General features: G+C 42.9%; 2 protein-coding genes across 12 annotated transcripts; both read left to right on the forward strand.

Annotated features, from left to right (window-relative positions):
• The first annotated feature begins 43 nt into the window (after positions 1 to 43).
• Positions 44 to 4,944, forward strand: LOC119295888 (protein RETICULATA-RELATED 4, chloroplastic-like). Of its 7 annotated transcripts, none has more exons than XR_005144456.1 (5): positions 44 to 323; positions 462 to 1,369; positions 1,569 to 1,612; positions 2,237 to 2,280; positions 4,613 to 4,944. XR_005144456.1 is itself a non-coding variant. In XM_037574325.1 (5 exons), the coding sequence occupies exons 1-4, from the start codon at positions 201 to 203 to the stop codon at positions 1,245 to 1,247; spliced, it is 327 nt and encodes a 108-aa protein (XP_037430222.1). In that variant the 5' UTR covers positions 44 to 200; the 3' UTR covers positions 1,248 to 1,612; positions 2,237 to 2,836. The 7 variants fall into 7 exon arrangements, 1 of the variants encoding a protein (XP_037430222.1); XR_005144453.1 differs by lacking the exon at positions 4,613 to 4,944 and adding an exon at positions 2,574 to 2,836; XM_037574325.1 differs by lacking the exon at positions 4,613 to 4,944 and having other exon boundaries at positions 462 to 530; positions 984 to 1,093; positions 1,223 to 1,612; positions 2,237 to 2,836.
• Positions 4,945 to 8,697: 3,753 nt separating this feature from the next.
• LOC119295890 lies at positions 8,698 to 11,235 on the forward strand. 5 transcript variants are annotated; one of them, XR_005144460.1, is made up of 4 exons: positions 8,698 to 9,433; positions 9,722 to 9,751; positions 9,845 to 9,982; positions 10,587 to 11,235. XR_005144460.1 is itself a non-coding variant. In XM_037574326.1 (3 exons), the coding sequence occupies exons 1-3, from the start codon at positions 9,150 to 9,152 to the stop codon at positions 9,906 to 9,908; spliced, it is 405 nt and encodes a 134-aa protein (XP_037430223.1). In that variant the 5' UTR covers positions 8,698 to 9,149; the 3' UTR covers positions 9,909 to 10,299. The 5 variants fall into 5 exon arrangements, 1 of the variants encoding a protein (XP_037430223.1); XR_005144457.1 differs by having other exon boundaries at positions 8,698 to 9,751; XR_005144461.1 differs by lacking the exon at positions 9,722 to 9,751 and having other exon boundaries at positions 8,698 to 9,460.
• Positions 11,236 to 15,268: the final 4,033 nt, after the last annotated feature.

Genomic DNA, 15,268 nt, shown 5'->3' on the forward strand with positions numbered 1-15,268 from the left:
GACGGCGGCGGTGGCAACAACGGCAGCGACGGCGGGGATGATGAAACAGGGGACGGCGGTGGCGAGTGGGGCGTTCACCGGGGGGAGGCGCTGTTCGTGCTGGCGCAGGCAAGAGGAAGCTCTCCAGCCTGCCTGCGGACCTCACCGCAGCCGTGGAGGGCGGCCGCGTCACGGACGACATCGTGCAGTGCTTCGCGGAGATGGAGCGCTCGCCACTGCTCCATTGGCTGCCGGGCTTCCGAGGTTTCAGGGAGCGCCTCCTCGCCAACGACCTCTTCCTCGCCAAGCTTGCCATGGAGATGGGCGTCGGCATGATCGCCAAGGTCCGTGGGATCGACATGGTTGAATCATGAATGATTTCAACTTATTCTTATCTTATCCTCCTTTGATTTTCAGAAGAAAAAATGAAATCGCGTTTTAATTTGTCTGACCCTTTTTTGTTCCTGCTCTGTTTGTTTCAGACCGCTGCCGAGTACGAGAATAGACGGGAGAACTTCGTCAAAGAAATTGACATCGTCATCGCTGATGTGGTACGCCTCTTGTCAACTGCTACTGAAGACGGGCAATCTGTACATATGTTGATATATAACCCTGACATTTTAAATCACATGCAGATGGGGATAGCAGAAAAAACTCTTTGTTATTGCAATGCAAAGTGCATCTTATATCTGAATTTGATATATTTTTCCCTTTTTACATGTTGTCGCCACCGACCCCGCCAAAGCTGTCATCGTCCTCCTCCGTAACGGACCATACAGCAGCATACACACACACAACCTATTTTCATCCTGTTTATTCAAGAGAGAATTTTGTTACACGTTATTCATCATCTTGTCATAATTGTAGTCTGACCATAATGTACAACAAGTGACCCAGATCGGAATGTTCTTATGATATTACTGTTCAATAGAGGAACTAATGTGCTTCTGGTGTGATTCATAATTGTGGAAAGTTTTCTTTGTGGGGTGGGGCCGTCATTCAAGGGATGGACTTTCCCTTCAGGTTATGGTCTTCTTTCTCTCAAGGAGATGGTGATTGCAAGGGGGGAGCGCAAGATGCTGCTGATGGATTCAACAATGATTTTGGCAACAATGTGAGATCACTCCTTCTGCTCCTTCTAATCTGTCAAATTGATTTATTCATTTTTGTAGCCTTGTTGATATCTTCTCTTCGTTCAAATTAAATATCTAGCTGCTTTTCCAAACCCAACTCCTTTTTGCAGGAAGTTGAACTTGATGATGGACTAGAAAAGGAAGTATGTCAGAGATATGCATGTTAGCCCTTAAGCATATCAGAATACAATCATTCAACACATAATTAGTCAGTTATATATTATACTCATGTCCCCAACAAGGCAACAATCGACCAGGTTACATATCTTCTGTACTAAATGTATCATAGCTTTTGTACATGCTGTTCCCGCAGTACTACAATCTCTAGATATAGGGTTGATAGAAAGATTTGCTCGAATCAGATAAACAACATGGATTAATGTTTACATTGTTATATCTGGTGCTTAATTTACTATTAAGAATATATAATGAAGTCGTTTCTCCATGTTGTTCCAGCTGTCTTTACAATTATGAGGATATAGAAGATTAACTCAAGTCAGGTAAACAACATGGTTTTTATTTTGCAGATTTCTGTAATGCAGCACTTTAGACGTGCATTTGGCTATTCTAGGCCCCCAATTGATGTATATTTCTTTGTATTGCTTTTCATCAATTATGATTGGTAAGGGATCCTACTAATTTATGATTTCATTAGGGAAGTGTTGTTAGCGATACTTCTGTACAGTCCATCTCTTGATAGTATTATGAAAATACAAAATAGATTGTGTATATAGCATAATATTTCTGCATGTAGATCTTGAAGACTATTACTCTGCATATTCTGCATTTAGTTATATTCTTGATGTTAAAAGAATCGTGTATAAATATGTAAAAGTGCAGAATGTTTTCAGTTTCTTGTTTGGATTATGTGCCTTCAATTGGTGCACTTTTTTTGTAGCGAGATAAAATGGTACACTACAAAGGTCTTAATTGAAATGGATAGTTGTAGTTCTCATTGCAGAGTGATGTTTGTTTGCTTTTCACTGTAAAAAAAACTCTTTGCTTTACAAGGTGTTTGGTTCTTTTGAGTTGTTGTTATCAAAACTATAGCTTAATCCGTAGATGGTTCTTTTGTTGTATGATGAAGTATGATGATATGGACCTATGGTATTTCCCCTCTGTAGGGACCAAGCGATATGTGAGATTGACAAGGAAAAGAACACTTGAGGTATTATTCATTTCACTACCTTAAGCATTTTGTATTTAGTAAGGTGTCACTTGATAGTGTTTATTTCGGTAAGGTGCTCTGTTTGCCTTTTAAAGTCAGTCCCCGTCAATACTTTCTCCTTTTCGGTTTGGACCATGTCAGCTTGAAGAGATGTTCTTTTTTTATGATCACTACGAATAAAGGTGTGCAGAATGAATTCAGTTGGCAACTAGCCATATCACACATGTGTTTGCTTCACGTTGTGCGTTTCAGTCCATTGTAGGAATAATTTCATTGAGAACTCGCAACGGCAGGTTGAAGAACATTTTGGAGCACAAGTAGGGGTAAGTTCTAGAGTGTGGAGGAGCAACGCTGCGTCCTTGGAGATTGCTCATGGTTCTGATTGTTTCCTATTCAGATTGAGGAACGTGTACTCGGCCCACCCTCATTCCCAGTGATTAGATAGTTTGCATTTATATGCAAATTGTGTGAATAAATTTATGTATACCAAGGTAAAAATGGGATACTAATATTCATTATTGCACGTTTGCAAATCTTTGAGACCTTGTATTTGATATCTTCCCTTTGGCCTACATGTGCATGCTTGGAATTGGTATTTTTTGCGGATGTGAAAATGGTTATTACAGAACCGAGTTTCTTTTGTGTCTAAGTTTTGCCAAAGGCAAGAAAATGATTCAGATCTTGCACTGCTTCAAGTTAGCAAATAGCAAAGTTTTCTTATTCTGGGTTAGCACAATTTCAAGGTTGGTATTAATTCGTAAGAGGCTAAAATTCAGATTTATTAGAATGTTTAAACAACGTTGATGGTTTAACCTACTTTTACATCTTCTATGTAATATGAATATTGAAAATTTTGTACCCACGAATGTTTTGTCTATGCTACTCGACAATCATTCTACTGTGTGGAAAAGACTAGGTATAATAATATTATCAACTGCCATGCCTTGTGTTTCTGTTGAATCTATATTGGTTGAATCTATATTAGTTCTACTTAGTTATCCAAAACGGTTGTGAATGTTGCATCCATTTTTCTCAAGAAAATGTAACATATAAGTTTTATACAGACAAAAATATGCACCAAAAGATATGGAACCAAGATAAGAGAACAAAATCTGAACTTGAGGTGCATCTGTATAATCTCAAGGCTAATTCAAAATCTGAAATTGAATTGAATTTAAGTTTCCAACTAATAATGCTGCTGACTACATCAGTCAGCAGTACAACTATGATATGTACAGAGTGTAGTGTACTTAGAGTGCCGGGTTAGAACTGGACACGGTGGAACGTGGAGACCTCCTACCTGCAAATTTGATGGGCCTGACTGCTAGAGTTCATATCGCTGTTTTTGAAACCCGGCAACCTGGACATGAACTGAACAGCTGAGCTTCACGGGATAACACCTTCGAACTTAGCCGAGGGATAATTTTCTCAAAACTGAACCCTTTTTGCGTCTACTATTGTTTTTGCAGAAAGGAGTTATGTTTTTTATGCACTTGAATTGTCATAGTTTTCCAAAATTGAACTTTTTTTCTTATAAGTACTGACACTGCAAAGACACAAATATATCATGAAAAAATGACCACAACTACTAGCACTACAAAAACACATATCGACTCTGTAGGCAGAGACTACAACACACACCCATTCCTCAATTGCAAATTTGTAATACATAGTTACATACTACATCAAGGTGATATCTTTGTACTTACAAACTTTATGGAAGGTGAACTCATAATTTTTCTTTTTGAACTTTGTTTCTTTTTTCTTCGAACTGGTAGCAATTTCCACCATGTACTTGTGTGATTTTATTTTCAAACAATACAAGACAAGAGCTTTATTTACATCGTCGATACATGTCCAACCATTTCATTTCTGGAAAGCAAGCAAATGTCTTTATCCTATTTACATATCCCAACCTTTTTTTGTAGAAGTGAAGCACATAATAGAGCAAAAACTAGAAGCTTGATCGCGAACAGTATTAGAAGTTTAGTGCACACATAAGAAGAAATAGCAAATACGAGTGCGGAGCAGCAGCAGTACAGATATGTGAAAGTTCTAGAATTTGATATAAAAAATGAAGTAGCTTGGTCTATTGAGAAGGGGTGAAGCCATAGGAGTGGGGTGACATCCTCGACAGCTACCTACACGCAGTGCAAGAATATGTTTGTGTTTAAGTTCAGAGAACAAATGCGTTTAAGTAACAATAAACCGAGGTTTAGTTTCGGTTGCTGTACACTTGGTGTTTACTTTCATCTAGTTTGCTACTGCATCCATCATCCATGTTATAATTGTCAAAGTAAGATCATAATGATAGTGCACTTTTTTTTGTCAGTCTGCAAGATGATCAAGGACCAGGACAACATGTAGTTTCAGAATTACAGATTGTGGTCAGCTATAGGATGTTTCTGTGACCATGTTTTAGCTACGAGAGAGCAACAACATCACATCATGAGAGAGAGGATGCAGCATCAACAATTCAAGAGAAAGATCAGAGCAGAGCAGAAGTAAATATGTTTTGAGGAGATGAACTGATCAGGATTTAACCGAACTCTCACTAGCAGTAATTTTTGTACTTCGCATGTAGTACTATATGGACTTGCTATAAAATACATAGACCATGTAGTAATTTTGAAGTTAATTATATGATCATCGCAAGGAGCTCAAGTTGGACTGAAACTCACTCGATAACTGGAACTCCTAGGGTGAGGGGTGGGATCCAGGGTGCTGCTGGCAATGAACGACCTGGGGTGGTGGCGTTGAACAACCTGGAGTGGTGGCTGTGAACGGCCAGGGTGCTCCGGCGGCAGAGCCCCACTGGGAGATGGCGATGAAAGCAGGAGGTCGGGAAGCGGTGGTGCCGGTGGTCGGGCTCGTCCAATGCTGATGGCACAACAGTACAGGAAGTTGATTCATCACCCATCCATAGTTTTTCCCTTTTTGGAATCCATTGAACTGAAAAAAGCTACAATGTGAGCTGAAAGTATAAAAACAACATAACGCTGACGTCCAGGGGCGGCTACTTGCTCATGCACTATTTTCTTTGTTTTTTGTTTTTCAGTGAACTTATAGGGTTATACATTTTGAACTTATAGATATTTTTCGTCGAAAGTATGAAAACAACACAACGTTGACGTCCTCAGCCAAAGCACACATCCATTAAAGAAATGCTCCAGTCACCGAACATAGAATAGCACATCCAGTTCAAGATTAACTATTTATGCATGCCTTAATAAGCAAGAGCACCAATACAACATTAGCATAATAGTAGGTAAAATAATAGTACGGAGTTAGCCATCGATGCAAGCTTTTGACAAAGAAACTTGATAGTCACTGTGATTTTAGATGGGTGATGGTGGCAGCACATCTCAAGTGGCCAGTGGCATGCGTTTGTGAACGGGAGAGGCCTATGAACTATTCCGCTATCCCAACTCTGAACTTTTTGTATTCTTGCACTTGATCCTCCCCAATATTATTCTAAACTTTTTTAGTGGGTTTTGTTGGTGAGCCCTTCTGTTTCCCTAAACCTTCACAAGGTTTCTTCTCAGTATAAAGAAAACAAGAAATAAAAGTGTTCTGTTCACATAGGCATTAGAACAAACACCTAGCAAGCATCATTTTTGCAGACCAGGTAAACATGACTTTTGCTTCTTTTTGCACAAACTACTTTTTGCAAAAGGAGAAATTTTATGCAAGAGTAGTGTCACTAGTACATATATGTAAGGAATAAACTCACTTTTTAAGGATGATGGACAACATCCTGAATGCCTGATATTGTTGTTTATGCGACAAAAGTCCAGCTTTAACAAATGTGAGTGGCTTGGGGGTTGATACACGGTATAGAATTATTTTCCTTATGTAGTGTGATTTTCATTTTGTCGCTCACACTAGCCGGGTCTGTAGAAGTAATTCCATGTGTTGTTATGCAAGGGAAAGATATAATCTTTTTTTGAGAGTACGCAAATTACGTACCATAGCTTTATAGAAGAAGAGAATTGCAAGTACAAAATGACTACCACTCGCTGCGAACAACGAGCGTAGCACCCACTCCACAACCGGCTAGTCCAAGGACAGCCAGCAACGACAACACAACTACGACGCAAAAGGCCCTACCTTAATTCGAAACCTCGCCGCGTCTCGACCGACGTCAGTCACCTCCAAAGAACAGCAGCTCTCGCCAAGCTTCCCTCGACACCGCACCATCCCCCCTTGATGCCTAAAGGAGGTGGCAACAGGATGGCAGGACTCGATCCGACCTGAGAAAGGCACCGTCTTGGATTCACCACCGACGACCATACATTGCGCCAGAGAGAACGAACTAGGGCAGCGGCGAACACCGATGGAGCGCAACATAGTACCTCCAAACCATGTCTCTTGGCACAATGCTCTCAACAGAGAGACGACATCGAAGACGCTGCCATCGTGCCGATCCCACACCGAATCAAGGCTTTCGCCCGGAGACAATGGCCAACACCAAGAAGACAGGGAAAATAGCGACACACTCGGCGACGCCTCCAGGGAGGGGAACAACACCCGCAGGTGCCATTGCCGCCTGCCCGGCCAGAACTGGACAGGATTTTCATCCGTAATGTCACTCATCTCCACACCTCAAGGTTTGGGGAGGCACTGTCCATGAATCCTCGCACTGCCGTCACCGCAGCAAATTACCGACGAAGTTGCACAGTCGAGATCCTCCAACACCAGCACTGCCGAGAGAACACGCCACCAACAATCCAGATGAGGAGCCGCCGCATCCTGCCATGCCGTGCAAGGGCCTACTCCACCATGTCGGCCTTCACCCGCACCAGGGACTGCCAGGCGATAGAGACAACACCAAAGACCCAGATCGAATCTGAGATGATTCAGATCCGGCCTGCACCTCCATCCACAATCCAGCGCTCGCGCCTCCGAGAGCACCACCGCAAGCCCCTCATGAGGAGGCAGCCGGCCGCTCGCTGCCCGCAGGATCTCCTTCCTGGCTGGGCCTCCTCGGGGCCACCGCCACCATCAGCGCCCGCGCACCACCAACCTCCACCACTCTGCAGCAGCTCGCCTGGACCCGCCTCTCCATCGCGCTCTCCGCCGTGCGCCGACGATCATAGTCGCGAATCAGGCCGCCGGCCACCCTACCACCATGGCCGCCCCGGAGACGTCCCGCTCCGCGCTAAGGGGATCCGTTGGGGGGCACCGCCCGCACCCGACGCCTTCGGCAGCCGGGCGCGGCCGCCACCGACAGGGGCCGGGGGAGGCGATCTGAGGCTTGGCTGTTCTAGGGTTGGGGGAGCCTCCGGAGCCGCACGCGCGTGCGACCCGGGAGGCGAGGGGAAAGTGAAAGACATAATCTTAAGAGATCATTTTTTGTTTGGAGGAAATGGAAGCATGATTAACTAATATTTTTACTTTTTTGGCACAATAAATATAGTGGAACTAAGACAATTTAAATAGATGAACTGAGACAATTTTAACTAGTTGAAATGATACAGTCAAACTGATTATTAGCACATCTAGGTATATATACACAGGCAAACGGAGATGGTGCAAAACTAAAATGCAAAAATGGAGAAAAATATCTAGATGTGAACTGTTGCAGGCCCCAAAATCCAACCAGCGGCGGCAAAATTGACCTTTTTACAGACTAGATTATGCTTCACCCACGTGAATGGTGATACAAGACAAAGCACTGAAGATCTCCTACATACACACTCCTCCTTAAACTGAACTGGGCTAAACAAAACACCAATTCTCCCCCTGCCGAGATCATTAATCGCCCTCGAAATTCAGCAAGCAGCAGCATAGAGACAAGCCTTGAAAGCAAGCAGCCTCTCGCCAGCCAGACCGCTAGCGAAATTTTGACGACAGACAATAAAGAAATGCTAAGCGACATAGCAGACGGCCGAATTGGGCGGACTGGGTGTGGCGCACGTACCTGAGGAATGGAAGGGAAGTCGGGATCAGGGGTGAATGGCCAAGGGTGACCATGGTGAACTGCCCGGGATAGTGGCGGTGAACGGTCTGTGCAGGATGCTGTCCTACTCGGGACAGAAGGGGCTAAGGAGGAGGCCAACCTGTAAGCACGGGAAGGAGGCGATGCAGTAGCACCACTGCGTCCACGACACCGTCGAGGTGAGCAACGAGCCATGGAGCGATGAAATGAGGCGCACCGCCGTCGATATTGCGCGGCGGCCGAGGGTTTGGTCCGGGCGGGGACGACGATGGACCGAAGGTGGGCTGCTGCGTTTTTCATTCTTTCAGTACCTGTTCGATCACTCCTATAGAATCGAGAATAATAAAATCTGTTTTAGAATAGTCCTCTATATATATAGGTGACACTATTCTGATCTTGGGATCAGAATAGTTATTTGGATAGGGTCAGCTCTATATAGAGAGCGATCGGATATTCCTGAACTTGCAAAACCAACAACTAAAAAAAGAAAAAAACCAACACACCAGGCCACGAACTGTCCACTCTCCCACCCGACCCCCTTCCCCCTGATGCCCTGCTGCCGCGGCGATCTCCCAGATGTCGCCGTCGCGCGACCTTCTGGCGCGGCCTCCCCTGCCTCCTCCTGGAACCAGCACCACCGACCTGCCTCCTTCCGGCGCGCCGACGACCTCGCCCCGCCCTACCGACATCGCCTCCTTCCGGCGCGCCGCCGACCTCGCCCCGCCCTACCGACGTCGCCTCCTTCCGGCGCGCCGCCGACCTCGCCCTAGCTCGACCGACCTCCCATCATCCTTCGCCGGCGACCGCCGGACCTCCGCCTCCGCACGCCTAAGCTCTCCTTCTTCCTTCTCCTCACCCTCTCATCGGCGCAGCAGCGCCCAAAATCCTACGCGCATCCTCGCGCCGCCACCGGGGCCTGGAACCCCAGATGCCGTCGCCGGTCCAGGATCCCGGCGCGCCACGGGGCCATGGATTCCCGTGCGCTACCGGACGGCCCTGTATCCCACACGCCGTCGTCGCCGCCTACCCAAAGCGCCTCCACTGGCCGACAGCTCTGCCTCCACTAGCCCCGATGGTGGATCCATGGTGGGCTGCTGGATCTCGTCCCCTCCTCTGCGTGGAGACCTGCTGGAGGCCCTCCTCCTCGACAGGATGCCGTCCACCTAGGGCCAGTGGGAGCAAGCCGCCATGGCTCTCCGATGCTCCGGTGAGGTACTCCCAATTATCTCTACTGCTCTGGTGAGGCCACCCTCCTCTCCCTGCCGTAGCCTCAAACTTTCCCTCGTCGTAGAAGAAGTTGGGTAATGTGGCGCTGCTGTTGATTGTCTAGGTTGTAGTCCAGAAAAGTTTTGGACAGAAGTTCAAGTGGTTCCACTCCTGTAATTTAGAGATATTGATGTTGATGATTATGTAAAAAAAATTAACATAAGTTCAAAGTTTGAATGAAAAGGAAAAAATAGCTCCATTTTAAGAAGAAAACTGAAAAAGCCATTGTCACAGGGCCGAACATGAAGGTCTGATGTTGAGAAGGTCAGGTGCATTAGTTCATGATGTTGACATTCATCATAATTTTTTTTGCTCTGTTGTGCGGTGGAAAATTTAATTTTGTTCTTCTGTGAGCAGCAACTTGAGACTCCCAAGCTCTGCAGATGTCTCTTGGATGTGGCGTTCTTCTATGTGCAGCTAATTGGAACTCTCCGCTGCTGGAACAATGAAATTAACCGCGCAGCTAGATCCCAACCTTTTGCTCATCCCATGCGCGTGAGTACATCTGATCGAAGTTTACCTTGTTGTTTCTCTGAGCGTTCAAGTATAGTTGTTTAAAAGGTTCAGTTATGACCGCAACTGTGGGTTCAGATGTACTCAACGACTAGGCTACTGCTACCTATAGCAGAACCTTGACTTGTTGCACATGGGTTGCACTTCATGTTCACTTCAAAGACAGAATACCATATGTGCAGTGCCTCATGTGTGTATCAGCTAGCTAATGTTTCTGCAAAAATTAGTGTTCGTATACAGCTTGTATGTACAAACATAGATTTAGCCCATTTTGGCACTACAAATGCACAGTTTTGGTAGTTCTACTTGTACATAGTTCATACAATTTGTTTCTTTGTCTACTGGTGGCTGTGGCAAATACGATGCTACATGGGAAATTGTGACGCACCTTCGCTTGGTGCCGCCACAGGACCAGCGTGCCCTCCTGTCCTCTGCTTTTATCTATGTGCAGCTATGTGTCTCGCACCGTGGCTTGCCCTTGCTGCTGCTGGGAACAGATAAAAAATTCTATTAAAGTTTGTTCATGGCTTCAATTCGGGTGTTAAAAGTTCAGTTCAACTTTGTGCATAACTATTGTTTTTAACAGTCAAATTTGTGCTTGGCTTCGGAGACGTTCCACGAAGTCCCACTACATCTATATGTCATGTTCTTCGGAGATGTTCTGTGAAGTTCTACTGTTGTGCGACACTGTGGGCTCGTGTGTGCGGGCGCCAGTATGGTGTGCTTGGTTCACGTGTGCCTTGCAAGATGCATGTTTGCCATGCTGGATGCTGGCCAGCACGCTCTTCCTGTGCATCGCCGCTGCTCTAACCACACTTGTAAGCTGCAGCTGGTTCTCTCTCCATGTGTTTATTAAAAAAAGGAAGACCCCAAATCTATAAAAGAGCATCATGTCCTAGGGCATGTGTGTTGGGTCTGGTGTCTCGTGTGTGTGCACGCTCACCTTGTGGGAGCTTGTGTTTTGTGCTCCTGTTCCGGTCTGCATGAGGAAGTTTAGCCTTATCCTTTGTAAAGGTTCAATGTGTATGTATGGGAATGCACATTGGGCATTGTGTTTGCATGAAGGTCACTGAGCACCAATATGTATATATGTTAGCAGTTGGTGTCTAGTGGTTGTTAGTTACCACTTTGGCATGAACATTGCTTCTGTGTGTTGTGTGTTGTGCTTGACGGAGATCGAAATGCTTCTTGTAAATATAAATTAGAAATCCTAGTATATGTGTTCTCTTGAAAAATATGTGGATACACACAAAAAACAGGGGATGAGAAATTCATAGTTTGTGCCGCACAAAGTTCAAAATGTTTGTTTTCGAAAAAATATACATCTTTGAGGTGTGAATATCAAGAAGCATTTCGAATATAAATTTCTCCATCACTAAAGAACAAATCGGGAAGTTCATATTAAAAAAAATAGAGTGGTTCGATGTTATACCAAGGAAGAAATCAAAGTGTAACAAAGAAAAATTGTTAACTCTTGAAGTTCAAATTTAATATATTGGAGAGTTCGAAGAAAATGTTATGGGTGTTCAAAAAATTTCTCCCATGGATTTTCCCATTATTGAAAAGCGATGTTTTTTTTAAAATTATATCACAAATAAAATCAAAAAATGTAACAAAAACATACTTTACACGTTAAAAAAAAATCAAAGGTCATATTAAAATAACATAGCACTTGAAAAACTCTATAAAATACATATTACCCAATTTTTTCCGTTACAAATGAATAACACCAAGAAGTCCAAATTGTAAAACCAAGAAGTTCAATTTTTAAAAATAGAATAGTTCAATGTATGAAGAACCCAGATTTTTCGCGTTACTAAATGATAAACCAAAAAATTGAAAAAACTCAGATATTTTCATGTAACCGAGAGAAGTTCAGATTGATAACCACCAGAAGTTCACGTACTACACGGTGTGCATTTTGTATTAAAAAAAGAAAGCAAAGGCTAAAAAGTTTGTTGCTAGAAGTTCAAGTGGTATGTCCGGGGAAGTTCAAAACTTCTCGCGAGAGAGGTTCACCTTGTATTTCCATATTCAATTTTTTCCGTATAAAAATCGAATACTATTCTCTACTCAAAATATAAAAAGGTGAAGTTCAAATTGAAATAACAGAGAAGTTCAGAGTTTATTAAAACCTAAGATTTGCCTGTTCAAAAAATAAAAAACATAACACCATTTTTGCACTTTTAAAAACAACTCATAAACGAAAAAATGCTTGCTAGACGTTCAACTGCTCGGTGAGGAAAGGTTTAAAAAATTCTTGTGAGAGAGGTTCACCGTGTATTTAGATGTCCAAAATACATTAAAAATATGTTGTTTTTTGTGTTTTAAAACAATTCTCTCAAATCAGAGAGAAGTTCAAAGTGATAACAACCGGAAGTTCACGTACTACATGGTGTGTATTTCGTACTACATGGTGTGTATTTCACATAACAAAAATACAGTGAAACAGAGTGAAGTTCAAACAGACATGCCCTAGAAGTTCAACTACTTCATGTAGTGCATTTTCGTTCACGATGAACGCAGAAATCATGATCTCGCCATTTTCTAATTTGCTTCAAAACGACATGAATGTCATTTGTGTAAGTTCAAGTCCTCGGTCGGAGAAAGTTAAAAAAATTATTGTGAGAGACGTTTGTACAAAAGGAATATCATTTGTACAACACCGACGAATGGATGAGAAAATTACAAACAAAAATACGTCACAAAAGTTCAACGTGAAAACAGTAGGAAGTTCAACTACTACGCTGAATGAATTTCAGAAAAACTTTTAAAATCGTCACGAGTATGAAAAAAAGATCAACACAGGAAAGTTGCGTCTTTATAGCAGCTTTCCATCGGTATATCACGTGCTCAATTCCGGTGAATGGATGGAGAGCTACGAGCAGTGGATGGAGATCTACGAGCAAAAAAAACATAAGAAAAACAGAGTGAAGTTCAGGTAGACATGCCGAGAAGTTCAAGTTCTTCACACGGTGCATTTTCGAAGAATTTGTTTCGCGATAAAGGCAGAACGCATGATCTCGTTGTTTTTGAAATTACTTAAAAACGGCTGGGAATCGGAGAAAACCATCAACATGAAAAAGTTTCGCATTTTCCGTAGCTTTTCAGCGGTATATTATTTGCCCCATTCCAATAAAGTTTGTAGAAATTAAGAAAAAAATAAGTTTTTAGCCATTTTCGAAATTGACTTAAAACAGTAAAGAATTGAGAAAAACAATATATACAAAAAAGTTTTGCATTTCCTCAAGCTTTCCAACGCCGTATCATTTGTTGCATTCAGACATACAGCAAAAAAATTAGCTTGAAAATACAAACTCGGTGGAACTTGTACCGTTTTCTAAATTACTTTTAAACCGTTCAAAATTAGAAAAAACCTTTCAACATGAAAAAGTAGCGCATTTTCACAAGCGTTCCAATGCCATATCATTTGCCTCAATTGGATTAGCTGTTTAGAAATTACATTGAAAATACGAACTCGGCTGTTCGGTTTGCAAAATTTTACGATTTCCCAAATTACTCTTTATCCATAGGGAATTAGAGAAAACTTTCAACATGTCGAAGGAGCAGTTTTGCAGCAGCTTTCCAACGCCATATTATTTACCTCATTCCGATAAATGGTTTAGAAGTGCGATCGAAAATATGATTCATGTTTTTTGTATGAAGAAAAAATGGTTTTCAAAACTGCTCTTAAACCGCTTACATTTCACCAAAAATTTAACTTGGGTCCTGATACTGGTGCCATATCTTTCCAACAGTATATCGCAAGCCCCATTTGGACATCTTTTAGCTGAAGTTCAACCTAGTACTCGGGAAAGGTCAGACGCGTTACTCGGGAAGTTCATGTTGTGATCAGAATATTATTCTGATCTCGTGATCAGAATAATGTTTATGCATAACTTTGATGTGGCACCTACCTCAGAAACCTTTAAGTCCCGCACACGAAGCGAGGTTCATGACGCGCAGTATATGCTGCCCCCCCTCCCCTGTCCGACGCGTAATATGTACTCCTCCTGTAACACAACCCAAAAATAATCCTCCTTATTTGTCAAATTACCTTTCTCGTTGTGTCATATTAGATGGACGACGACCTCGCGGGCCCATGGAGGGAAGCATCATAGGCGAGTGAGTCACAACCATCGTCTGCACGTGGCCCAAAGAGGAATTGGTGATGTTTTTAGTACCCAATATGCACAACTTCTTTGTGGCACCGGCCTACTGAAAAGTTCCCACCACAGCGAGATCGTTCGTGATGTGTGTGTAGTATGTGCTGCCCCTCCTCCCCTCTTCGACGCGCACTATATACTCCTACCACAACACAACCCAAAAAGAAACCTCCTTGCTGGTCAAATTAACCTCTCTCGTTGGGTCAAAGTGATGGAAGACAACATCACGGGCCCACAGATGGAAGCATCGCATGCGAGTGACTGTCCTATATGACGCGCAGTATATGTTGCCCCCACTCTCTTCTCGCGTACTATATTTATAGTCCTACCGTACGTAACATAAACCGAAAAATTACCATGCTTGTTGGTTAAATTAACCTCTCACCGCATGTCATAGTGATGGACGACGACCTCACGGGCCCATAGAGAGAGTCACAGGAGAGTGAGTGTCCGAGGACCACCGCGTGCATGTAGCCCAAAGATGCATGTCAAATTCTTTCTGCACTGAACATGCGACGAAAGGAGTTTAGTGTTAAAAATTGAAGAAGAAAAATAGATAACATTTGTTCGTTTTTATACATTGATTGATTTCCTAGCAATTTAATGTGCAAAATTCAAATTTGAGCTACATGAGACTCATGATAGTGCACCAAAATGGATTGGAAAATCGTATGTACGTGTCCGTGGGTGCCTGTTTAGTCCCCATGCAAGAAATCTCTAACATTGAGAATCTTAATTTTAAAATCCAGTAAATCGAAAACTAAGTTGAAATTCATGAAACTTATCGTGGTGTCATATGGATACCAATAGACTGTGATATTAAAAAAATCAAATTTGAGACAAGTTTTCATATAATCTTCTTATAGACAGAAAATTATCAATAATTAGCAACCAATATCGCAAACGGACTCTTTATTCGAACCGTGTGCATTGGACCAACAATGTAGGTGTCGTGCTTTGGTTAAGCAATAAAGTGGCAGAATTAATCATCAAAAAGGAAAATCAATATAATACGTGTTGCCACGCGTCCCGTATGCCGTATGAGCATGCGTTAATTGACAAGATGCATGCTAGCAGCCCGCCGCGTAGGCAGACTGGGAGG

This window comes from Triticum dicoccoides, chromosome 4B (genome assembly GCF_002162155.2).
Source record: "Triticum dicoccoides isolate Atlit2015 ecotype Zavitan chromosome 4B, WEW_v2.0, whole genome shotgun sequence".
Taxonomy (NCBI): domain Eukaryota; kingdom Viridiplantae; phylum Streptophyta; class Magnoliopsida; order Poales; family Poaceae; genus Triticum; species Triticum dicoccoides.

Excerpts from the sequence above, each read along its gene's own strand:
- LOC119295888 (XM_037574325.1), top strand. The coding sequence starts at position 201 with ATGGAGCGCTCGCCACTGCTCCATTGGCTGCCGGGCTTCCGAGGTTTC. Across the intron at positions 324-461 it reads GCGTCGGCATGATCGCCAAG|ACCGCTGCCGAGTACGAGAA; the intron begins GTCCGTGGGATC and ends TGTTTGTTTCAG. Across the intron at positions 1,094-1,222 it reads ACAATGATTTTGGCAACAAT|GAAGTTGAACTTGATGATGG; the intron begins GTGAGATCACTC and ends TCCTTTTTGCAG.
- LOC119295890 (XM_037574326.1), top strand. The coding sequence starts at position 9,150 with ATGCCGTCGCCGGTCCAGGATCCCGGCGCGCCACGGGGCCATGGATTC. Across the intron at positions 9,461-9,721 it reads CAATTATCTCTACTGCTCTG|GGCCGAACATGAAGGTCTGA; the intron begins GTGAGGCCACCC and ends CCATTGTCACAG. Across the intron at positions 9,752-9,844 it reads GAAGGTCTGATGTTGAGAAG|CAACTTGAGACTCCCAAGCT; the intron begins GTCAGGTGCATT and ends TTCTGTGAGCAG.